This window comes from Phaethon aethereus (assembly GCF_964289735.1).
Source record: "Phaethon aethereus genome assembly, chromosome: 1".
Taxonomy (NCBI): domain Eukaryota; kingdom Metazoa; phylum Chordata; class Aves; order Phaethontiformes; family Phaethontidae; genus Phaethon; species Phaethon aethereus.
Genome location: NC_138575.1, coordinates 132,106,483 through 132,118,532, shown reverse-complemented (window position 1 = coordinate 132,118,532; position 12,050 = coordinate 132,106,483). Strand labels below are relative to the sequence as shown.

General features: G+C 38.8%; 1 protein-coding gene across 1 annotated transcript; it reads right to left on the bottom strand.

The window, feature by feature from the left end:
- On the bottom strand, nucleotides 1-12,042 carry ACOT9 (acyl-CoA thioesterase 9; the record flags this gene model as incomplete). Its single annotated transcript, XM_082009945.1, has 12 exons — nucleotides 11,879-12,042; nucleotides 11,769-11,806; nucleotides 9,607-9,690; nucleotides 8,904-9,007; nucleotides 7,661-7,734; nucleotides 5,531-5,598; nucleotides 4,434-4,545; nucleotides 3,215-3,305; nucleotides 1,566-1,651; nucleotides 675-762; nucleotides 336-486; nucleotides 1-59 (listed from the first exon to the last, which is right to left on the bottom strand). The coding sequence occupies exons 1-12, from the start codon at nucleotides 12,031-12,033 to the stop codon at nucleotides 1-3; spliced, it is 1,110 nt and encodes a 369-aa protein (XP_081866071.1). The 5' UTR covers nucleotides 12,034-12,042.
- Nucleotides 12,043-12,050: the final 8 nt, after the last annotated feature.

The window sequence follows — 12,050 nt, the reverse complement described above, 5'->3', positions numbered from 1 at the left end:
TCAGATTTCTTTCATGATTGCAGCAAAGTGTCGCTTCCCATCTAAATACAACATGGACTCTGAAATAAGGTGGAGAAAGAGAGAACTACATCAGTAACTTAGTATCAACACTGGGCAACTACACAGAAGGGTAAGATTAAGAAGTACACAGAATGGTACTATTATGAAGCAATCCACACTGTCATCAAAGCATAAAATAAATGTGTTTTGGCATGAAATCCTATTAAATTCTTCAAATGCCAATAATTCACCTACTAAAATGACCAATGTTCCAACAGAAAGAAAGCTGTCTTGTCTACAGAGTTATGATGACAATGCATGAATTGGGTACTTGCCTCCATAAGTTTTGGGGACAACCCGTGGGACCTCATTTTCTGATATAAACGTAAAATGGAAGATATTGGTTGTCTGGTGCTCCCTGGTATCTGCATCATAAACCTCACTGTGTACTCGAACCTGGATGTAGTTTTTTTCTGTGTAACAGACCTACACAGTTAAGATAAGAGTTATAGTATGTAATTTATCACTGGCACTGAAAAACTGTAACGGACTTCATTGCACTGTTTAACAAGAAAAGTCACGCAGTCCCTTAATACACAGTTCATTATCAGTGATTAATAGTGATTATAGCAAAGATAACTTTTTCTCCTTTTCAAAAAGAAATCAACTCCTACCTGTCCAGAAAGCAGTAATAAGGATCCAACCTCAACTGGCCTCTGAAACATGATATCATCAACGGATACAATAAAAGGTCGGGAACACCTGAGTAATAAAGAGAGAAATTTCTTCTCAAGAATAACGAGGGTGTTTGGAGAAATTTAAAATACTTCATTGTCAGCATTTTAATGGTTACAAGATAACAGATCTCTCTCTCAAACACAGGCCACAGGAAGTGCTAAAGAATTATGTTATCAGCCAAGACAAAAATAACTGGAGGAAAGCTCTCCCACACATAAAAATACACACTCTCTAAGGATACATTATTGCATCATTACTGTATCTTATGACTTACACTTGCTAGGCAATCTTCATGCCACCATTGCCTAGGCCTTGGTTTTCCAAGCACTGACATAAAACCACTATCAGGCTATGCATGCTCCACTGAACTTATGCATAGGTCTTTGCTGGGTGATGACCTCAGTCACACTTACTAAGAACAAGCAGTTACTAGAAGTAGTTCAGAAAACATTCCTCTTGTGTACGGAAAGAAAAGATGTAATATTTATTTGATAGAATGCCTATTTTATATGGTTAGAAAGAAAGTTTATCTTCAAAAGTCAATCTCAATAGCTTGATAAGATAAAAGAAAACAAAAAAAGGATGTATTTTCTATTTTGACATGTAGCGCTTAAAAAACAATCTCCAAGGAGTAAGATGCAAATCTCTTCGTAAAGACAACAAATGCTCCAAGTAAAATAGAGCTGTGCACTAATAGTGCGAGATTCTACAAGACACCTAGGTCTTTTCTACTCAGATTGTCATTAGGTTGGTTAGCTTGGCTTCCCAACCCATGTCTATGTGCACAGTGCTCTGGATTATACAAATAATGCAGGTTTACAACTCACCCATAGCTGCAAGCAGTTGCCCATCCCAATTCAAATGCCTTTCTCATGAGAAAACCCCCAAAGATCCTATTGAAGATGTTCCGTTCCTGTATGTAGAAACAAATATCAAACTGCTATATTACATATATTCTTTTCACAGAATCATTAAGGTTGGAAAAGACCTTTAAGATCATCAAGTCCAACCATCAACCCAACACCACCATGCCCACTAAACCATGTCCTGAAGTGCCACATCTGCACCTTTTTTGAACACTTCCAGTGATGGTGACTCCACCACCTCCCTGGGCAGCCTTGTTCCAATGCCTGACCACCCTCTCGGTGTAGAAATTTCTCATAATATCCAACCTAAACCTCCCCTGGCACAACTTGAGGCCATTTCGTCTCATCCTATTGCTTGTTACTTGGGAGAAGAGACCAACACCCACCTCACCACAACCCCTTTTCAGGTAGTTGTAGAAAGTGACGAGGTCTCCCCTCAGCCTCTTCTTCTCCAGACTGAACAACCCAGTTCCCTCAGCCACTCCTCAGAAGACTTGTGCTCCAGACCCCTCACCAGCTTCGTTGCCCTTCTCTGGACACGCTCCAGCACCTCAACGTCCTTCTTGTAGTGAGGGGCCCAAAACTGAACACAGGATTTGAGGTGCAGCCTCACCAGTGCCAAGTACAGGGGCACAATCACTTCCCTACTCCTGCTGGCCACACTAGTTCTGATACAGGCCAGGACGCTGTTGGCCTTCTTGGCCACCTGGGCACACTGCTGGCTCATGTTCAGCCGGCTGTCAACCAACACCCCCAGGTCCTTTTCCACTGGGCAGCTCTCCAGCCACTCCTCCCCAAGCCTGTAGCGTTGCATGGGGTTGTTGTGACCCAAGTGCAGGACCTGGCACTTGGCCTTATTCAACCTCATACAGTTGACCCCAGCCCATCAATCCAGCCTGTCCAGATCCCTCCGCAGAGCCCTCCTACCCTCCAGCAGATCAATACTCCCACCCAACTTGGTGTCATCTGCAAACTTACTGAGGGAGCACTCGATTCCCTCATCCAGGTCATCGATAAAGATATTAAACAAGACCGGCCCCAGAACTGAGCCCTGGGGAACACCACTTGTGACCAGCCACCAGCCGGATTTAACTCCACAACTCTCTGGGCTCGGCCATTCAGCCAGTTCTTTACCCAGCGAGTATTTCAAAGTATCAAAGTATTTCAAAGTTTCAAAGTATTGTGTTGAAGTCTGCATTTCAGTTCACAATATTTAACAGAACTTCCAGCATCTGAATGTATAAAAAGCACTACTGAAATACATGTGCAAAAGTCAAAATGGCTGAGGCAACTTTACTTAATAGGAGCTCATCCGACTCATTTGACAAGATAAAAACTCAAAATTGTGTCAGCAACCGGAAGTTCAGTTCAAACACTTTGCAGAGGAATTTCTTTACAAAAAATGAGTATGCTGGTAAGAAAACAAAGCAATTTATAATCTTCTATTTTGCAATGGCGATCAATACAGATAATAGAAAAATGGCAAAAGAAGCTCAGATCTAAATACATTGCAAGGACTGAAGAACTAAAACAAAATAATGGATTGACTAGTCTTACAAGACAATTCTTAAGTAACTGTTTCTGTAATTCATTAATGTTTTTCAAAATACCTGAGGATGGCAAATCTGTAGGCCTTTTAGCTTTGCATCTTCCATCCACACTGAATTGGGTGGTAATTTACGACTCCGGAAACTTACTGTCCTTTGGAACAGACAATAAAATTTATAGCCCACATTAGCAGAATTCAGCAAGTCAAAAATGCCCAAATAGCAAATGCAGACACACACTAAAAAAAAAAAAAAAACACCCAGAAATGCTATCACTAAAAGCTGTTCCAAATAACCTTGAAGTCTCATGCAAAGTGATACTTTGATTTGTTACTGCAATAAGCCTACACTCCTGACCTTTCAAAAATTTCTGCTAACGTTCAAGCTTACACGAATGAACAAGCTTGAGAAAGGTATGTGAAGGAAAAGTTGAATCACAACCACAAAGCACACACTTTGTCACAAAAGTCTTACTCTGTTTTTTAGGTCATAGTATGAATTCAAAACACACAATGAGATAACAGAGTAATTCAACATCAAGCGTGCAGATGGCTTGAGGTTTTCAAATCCAGACAGAATGTATACAAAATACATCTGCTCATTTTAAGGGAACGCGTGTCTCACTTTGGTAAACAGCTCTGAAAATAACAATTATATAAAGTCAGTCAGTTAAAGAAATTATACATTACTCACAAATACGATATTGCACTGATGTCATTAGGCATTGTTCCATCACCATTAGCACTGGGCGATTTCACGCAAAACTCAAGTATAAGAGAAGTATGCCAACAACAGTCTCTCTCAAATAAAGTTGTCAGGTATTATATTTAAAACACATTGCAAGGTTACCTGATCAAAATATGGCCAGTTCCTGCCCTCACAGTTTTCTTTCTAGATATCATAGCAGAAAACTCTTAGATTGTGCAAGTCACATGGCTGCAAAACCATTCCATTCCCTTATTGGTTAAACATCATTAATCTTTTTCTTTAAGATTATTCCTCACAGCTTGCTCAGAAGCTCTCTATGCTTACACTGTCACTTTCACCATCTTGGCACAGCTAACACTCTTTAACGACAGAAGACTCTTTTAAGAGATGCGGATGTCACATTAAACTTTGTACCCGTGTTTCAAATAAAATGCCATGGAATTTAAATGGTGAAATGGGAAAATAAAATGTGTGCATTTCTTCCAGACTACCCTCTTACGAGCATCTGCTCAAAAGGCACATTACTTTTCACTTTCATAACACTTCACTTCTCCTCCACCCCTCCCCTTCTTGCCTTGTGTCCAATGTATTAAGGAATATGTCATGAACAATGTTTCTTTCTTCTGCAGTGGGAGCCATTTTCAGTAAGGAAGCAGTGCTGAAGTCAATTCTCTTCAGTTTATTCACTAAACATAAAAAAAAACCCCCTATATTAGAGTTCAAAGAAAACAAAACTTGGCTTGGCTCTGAAGACTTTAGCCTGAAATCAGCTGTCTCTCCTTTTTTCTTTTTCCCCCCTGTAAGTTAAAAGCTGTAACTTCACAGTCCCATAGACTTAAACAGAAATTTGGCTTTTAGAATTAACTGCATCAGAGAAAAAATAAGGCAGAAGTTCACTGTTACCTCACCAGTGTGATGAAGACCTTTTGCACATATACTATGATACTCACCCACTGCTCCTACAGAAAACTTAAGTACTTCCCTCACAGTACAGAAAAACGTATCAAACAAGAAACCCTACACAACAATCTTCTTCAGGTTTTGCCAATGGTACAAGAATGCAAATTTATGTTAGAACTTACTACCATAGGCCATAATGACCAAAATTTTAGCTTAAAAGATCTTCTGTTCATTTTATGTTATTTGAATAAACTGTCCAGTTTATTCAGTCTTTAATGTTTCTCTAACTCTCTGCTTTAAAATTCCAGCTTGAAACAAAAGAAGATGGAGCTATACACTCTTCTCCTTGCTCTCCCCCTTTCTTTTTCTAAGTTTCTTTCCAAAAGGAGCATGGGCACCCAGACAGGTAAGGAGCTGCGATGCACCCAGCAGACCCACCATGGGGGCAATCAATCAGCCAGGGCATTAGGAAAGCCTGTGCTGCACTCGGGTCTGAAGTGGAGAGAGCATCCTGGAAACAGAGAAGTCTAAGGGGGGTGCAGAGCACATCAGGAGTGCCCTTGGAAACACTTTGGCTAAACGGACAGACAAGAATGTGATAGCAGGCTTTTAAACTCTCTTACACTACTGACACACACGAGACAGAATGAAAATCTGATTTTAAACAAACCAGGAGCATTTGTAAGACGCACAACTTCTGAAGTCTACTTAGTTCCAGCTACTAAGTTGAACCCGAGGCAGATGTGCATACTACCAGGAAGTAGGACATACATTCCCCTTGCTTGAAGATTTCTTTTTCCTCAGGGGTCTCAGGAACGAGTGGATTAACAAATGCTGGCCTACGGACAGGAATTTTTTTTTAAGTTACAAACATTGTAAGAATTTGTCCTGTGAATACATTATAGCAGTCTTCCATGTTTGCTTACATACACGTTACAAGATGGAAAGACACATGCTTCAGGTTATGTGGCAGCTGCCAAGGGAACATCATATTAGCTCTAACTCTGAAGAAGCAGTTAAGTGATCCAACCACTATTTAGTATAACTGAGAAAGAGTAAACGATGCATCTATGCTTCTTAAAGAGCTAAAACTGTACCCATAGATTATAATGAAGAATATTAAAGCAGAAAGCTGTTTAGAAACTCAGCAAATGAAGATGTCATGTTCTAGGATAGTCTAAAAGAGATATACAAAACTTAAACTGAAATTCCTCCTGGAACAGAGAGAGAGCACAGTGCCATAGCTAGCAAGTGTTCTTGTAATCTACACGTTCCCATGACAGCCTTATCAACAGCCAAAAGCTGTTTACCACATGTACTACTTATCAAAGAAGATGGTATGAGGTTGCCTTGAGTACAAATTTGTATGTTTATTTTACTGCACAAATAAGTTTACTCTAACCTAATTAGATAACGTTTAATTATTTCTTTTCAAAGGCAAGGCAAATGCTTATTTTCAAGAGCCATTCTTCCCCATAATTTCCAATTACTATTTTTCCAATTATTATTTTTGCTGAACAGTTCGCCTCTACGCCAAGCCTTTACGTGGACTAGAGACAAGAGGCATGCAGAGAGGACCTTTTCACTTGGGACAAACTGCTCTTTCCTTGTTTGCTAATCTGTGGATTTTAGAGACACACCAGCTCCTTCTCCATCACATTGCACATTCTCCCTGTCCTCAGCTCAGGACACATCTACATCAGCTCTCCTGTCCAACACCCAGCTACTGAGATGAAAGTTTGCTATGGTCCAAAAGCCACACAATCATGCTTCTGTGGCACTATGACCAACCTAACACACCTTGTACCTCTCTGGAAGGTTTTTACCTCACACAGAATAAGTATCTGCCTTATATGGACAGAATGCTTCCAAAACACAGCTGGCTTGTGGCCAGCTGGCTTGAAGAACAGCCACTGAAGTTTGTATCTATCTGCACAAGTCCATGTAGGCTTGTCCTCAGTCAATCTGTTAGTGTATAATTACATCAGATTTGATGTAATTCTTTTGCAAAATGAGTCCTTAAAATGGGAACCATAAATATAAGTTGCTGGGGGTTTTTTAAATCTTTTCTATAAATTTTTAAATATGTTAATGGGTTCTAAAAAAAAATCTCATAAATCTATAGGAAACCAACCTAATAACTACTTCTAACGTTACCAGAACTAAATAATTATGTCAAGCAAACCCCCTTCATTAAAGATATCCCTCTTCATTAAATATGGGAAATTATTTAAACTAGTTAGAAACAGAAGATTGTTTTTTACTTTTGCAGACTATACAAGAAAGAGGTAAGAAATACAACCAATTTTTCTGGTGCTGGAGTCATAAACCAAAACTGAAACTGAACAGCCTGTTAGTTTAATGACTAAGGAATAATAGAGAATAAAACCAGAAAAATAAGAAAGTTGTTTTGGGTTTTTTTAAGTTCTGGGGGAACACTTATCAGTTCCATGTTACTTACACAAGCAGGTTTTAGGCTGAGTTATTCTGGTGACAGCTATCATGTGTCTATTAGGGAATTAATGGCATTATTCACTCAAAGACTATTTAACCATTGGCAAGAAGGCAATTAATTCTAACAACTACTACCATGCAGGTGGGTTTCTAGCAGATTCATTCGCTTCTGTGTTCATCAGGCCAGTCATTCAAACACAGGGAAAATCTGTTAAAGAAAAGGGTCAGATCCCAAGACTAACAGCAATGCCCAGCATAATCTGACTGCTGAAATCAATGCTCTGAAGCTTGCCCCAGGGAAGTAACACTTGCCAGCAGAAAATATCGACTATATGATTTATCTATCACTTACACTATATGGCTTCTACACACATATAGCAAGCTGCCACGTTTGCTATTTTCACCACAGAAGGAGTCTGAAAACTATTTTCCTGTCCTACACATTACCGTTTATTCTCTGGGTCCCGGGCCACCATGACAAAGGTTGCATCTAACACAGGGCTATAATCACCATCATGTAGCTAAGAGAGACAAGAAACAATTACATTTTTAAACTCTAAAACTGTAAATGTGCTTAGCAAGCTTTCAGTTGACATCAGCTACGCTAATGTCACTATTAATGTTGTTTACTTTCACATTCTGTCATGCCTTCCAAGATCTCTCACAACAGGTTGCAGAGGAGGAAATAACACAAATTAAAAATCTAGTTTCATGAATTCTGCAATGTAAATATTAAGCAGGGAATGCTTATTAACTACTACTTTGAGCTGAGACGGGAGGAAATCAACACAGGCATTCTAAAAGGACCCACTCACCCTTTATTCTGAGAAATGCCAAAACAACATTTTTTTGTCAATACCAAATTGCCACTAATGCCAGCACTGCAAGGAGTTCAGACAATAAAGGTGTAACATTATCTTCTACATCAGAGACTTTACTTAATGAGACCAACTGAATTAAAAAATATTTACCTGTTTATCTGAATTATAGCCACTAATACCACATAAGTGTTCATAACATATCTTTGTTACTCTAAATAATTAAATAACTGAATGAAAGTTTCAGTTAACTAATGAATTCACAGTAAATATTCAATAGAAATGTTAAGGATTTTTAACTGAATTATTAATATTCGTTTTGCTTCCTGTGCAGTATAGCCTAGTTACAGCCTTGATTTAATTTACTCTCTATTATTTAGTATTGAATAACTTATTAAAAAACTTACTTTATATGGTAGATGAACACAAGAAAAACAATTTAGTACTGAATCTGAATACCAACATTAAAATTTATATTTATATATATATTTTTATATATATATTTATATTTAAAAATCTATAAAATGCAAAGGTATAAGGAAAATAAAGTTTTTCAAAAGCAGGGAGAAACTTATTTAAGAACATGCAGAGCACAGCCACCTATTTTTTCTGTAGGAGTACTGTGTCGCAGTTTAACAACAAAATGCTGGCTAAGAAAAACGCATGTCTTGAAAGAAAGATTAGCAACAGAGCATCTTGCTGCACCTAGACTACTGGAAGTCGTCTTCGTCTTGAAACACTAAGGCTGGCTCAAGCCCTTCAAAAACAATTTTTCTAGAAAATATATTTTAGACTGCTAATGTCAACATCCAGAATTTCCCCTGAAGCACCTCAAGCCTGTCATACAATGGAGAGAAGTCACAGGAACTAACCTGCAGCATATGCATCTTCACTTCCATTGAGGTCCTCCCAACCCAAGAAACATTGCCTGTGAATTTGATGTCACAGTCTGGATATATAATCTTCTTGCACAAATCTGTAAGACAAGTATTAGAGGTTACTGGAGACAGATCATTCACATCTAATGTTAGAAAGACTGGATTGTCTAAGACCTTTTTGTGTTCTCCAAGTGGCAACACACGCAAAGACAACCCAGAAAAGGCAATTGTTGCACGGGACCACGCTGCTAGCCTGCAGTTTCTGCCTTATCAGACTTCTAAAGCCAGAACAGAAGGGAGGAAGTAGGCATACAACTAGCAGACTGATGGCAGACCCACAGAGGTGTTCAGCAGAACATATGACACAAGCAAGGTCCAACTCCACTGGAAAAAACACTGTTCAATAACGAAGCTAAGAAACTCATGTGCCAGAATAAAACCAAACACAGAAGTACAGGAAGCTTTAAAGTTGTACTTTGAAGTGAAGGGAAATATCAAATGCTGAAAAGCATCTACAAAACTCTCTTCTCTCCTCCCTTCAACAAAAGCTGCAGTGCTCAGAGTTCAAAGCCAAAACAAGATGAAGTGAACTAAACAGGAGAGGGAAGAAGGTATCCTCAGTAACAACCATGGGAAGGCAGCAGCTGCTGAAATAGTAAAACAATTGAAAAGATGAAGCCACCAAATTGCCACTTACTGATTTTATCCACCAGAGCTGTAACTATTGATAAGGGAGACCTTGGCTGCATTTCCTGCTTGGTGTGAGTGTAGCAAATAAGAACTGTGGAGAGACCAAAAATGGAGTCAGCTCTTTAACAAAAACCTTCAGTGGAGCAGATCAATGCTATCTTTGTGAAGCATGAGAAGTACCAGCTAAATGCAAAGTAAAGTATCATACCGTAGGAGCGCACGACTTCCACATTTTCATGTATGTAACTCACAGGATTGCTATAAAGAAAACAGTGATCCAGCAGCTGTCTCAGTTATATGCGTATTTACTTACTACAAAGAGAAATTTAGCTGATCGGTTTAAATCAACCCATTGCTCCACTTCCAATCCCATGTAATCTCTTCTCTCTATCCCTGCAGCCCACAGTCTCAGATCCTTTCTACCTTCTACTTTGATTTTATGCAGGTTGTCCAAGGAAACACACTCTTGGAGGACTTATTTTCAAATACTGATTCCTTAAAAGAGGTGCAGATTAGATAAACTGTGCCTTACAGGCACAAAAGCATAGTCAGAGGTATTTATCACACTGTAATTACTATGAGCCAAACCACTATTTAAATTAACGAGCTCTGTAAACAGACATCCAAGTAAACAGACTCCTTAGAGTAATATAAAGCTGCAAAGCCTTTTTGTCTAATACTGATGTGAATTTCACTCAAAACAGATTTTGATGATCAAAAGTATCTGTTTGTTCTTAATGAGATAAAAGAGAAGGAAGATCTCTGTCCTTCCAGGTAATCTAAGATATTTTTTTCCCTAAAATTACTGAAGTCACAATTCTAAAAACTGTTATGCCTATCAAGTCATGCCATCAATACGATTAGTAAGAGTCTGAATGGGACTTATCTGAATCCTATTGCCAAAGACAAAAAACTAGAAGACGATCAGACCTTTATGCAGTACATCTGCCAAGACCACAGAATATAGTGGCAGGGAGGGAGGGGATGAAACAGTTCATTTTCCTGACCACCATCCTGAATATTGTGTAACTGGAACAGAATCTTGATTAACCCAAAACAATACATCCCCAGTGGAACTGACTGAAGCCCAGTATGACTACAAAGAAGGCAAAGACATTCTGTGCTGCAACAGGAAAACCCTAAGATCTTCACAGACTTCCAGGGCAAATAAACAAGGCACAGAATGAAAACCAGGTTCATCTCATCTACCAATGCAGGGTAGCCAACAGTTTCAAGTCTCCTTTTATAATTCAGGATGGGTACTGAAGCCACTATCTTCCACATCCCAGGAAGAAATATAAATCAGCTAGCTATTTTGTCCATCCTAGATAGATAGGTGACATGTATTCACTTGTTTCTCTGCCTTCCTCAGTTTTTCCCGTCTGGACCCACAGAAGGTCTTTCTTTCTTGCCAAAAAAATCTGTTCCATTCAGAACTTTCCCTTAATAAGCATGTATTCTTTGCCAAAAACCTCCAGCAAAATGCTCCAAATCAGCTACAGAACTTTGATAAAGGAAGTCACCTGCTGACATTTTAAGAGAAAAGTATCTCCAAGTTACATTAAAAACCTAGCACTTATTTTATCTGCAAAGCTGAAGTCAAAGATTTTGAACTTTTAAACACCATGAATAAGAGAAAAAAATTAAGAAAGCTAACTCATGAAACAACTGAGTTGCTTTTACACGTATCAATTTGGAAACAGAACCCAAGAATCTGTACCAAGTGCTTTTCATTTGTTCTCAATGGGTACAATCTGTTCTTTCCAGATTATACTCTCTTCTCCCCAAAGGGAAGATTAAAATCTTTCCACCTCACTATCTATTGGTTTTGTGTTGAGGGTTTTTTTTTAAGAGAAAAATCCTATGTTTTAATTTGAAATAGCACACTGCAAATTTTCTCTGATTTAACACTCAGTGTAGATTCGTATTATTCTTGCAGGTGGTCATCTACAAAATTGGCAGAGGCAAGAAGATGAGGCTGAGCAATTTTGCTTCTGTCTGTTCTTTATCACCCTTCCTTCTCTTTCAGCATCAGTATCTTTTCTTTTTTTCCTTCCCCTTTGAGATAGCGCATTGATGTGACTCCCTCCCGGAGGTTATATCATACCAAACAGTGCTCAACAGTACTTAAACTCACTTTGTCTGCATTACAAGGGCATAGATACATACCTCCTAAACTGTCAAGATCTTCAAGTATCCTTCCAAACCTGTAAGGATTTGACAATTAGATACCTACATCCATAGTAAATGAATACCAACCTCCATGGTTGCTTTGTTACCTTACACTGTTGTATACATTCAGGTACTTTTCTCTTATTTCAGGCTGACTTCCTAGAGGCAGAATAACTTCCAAGTAGCTATCCTTCATTCTCCTAGGAGGGAGATCTTCCTGTCGTTTTGCCAGTAAAGTATGAAGAGCTTTTCTTTCTTGCATTGCTTGCACATGATCCC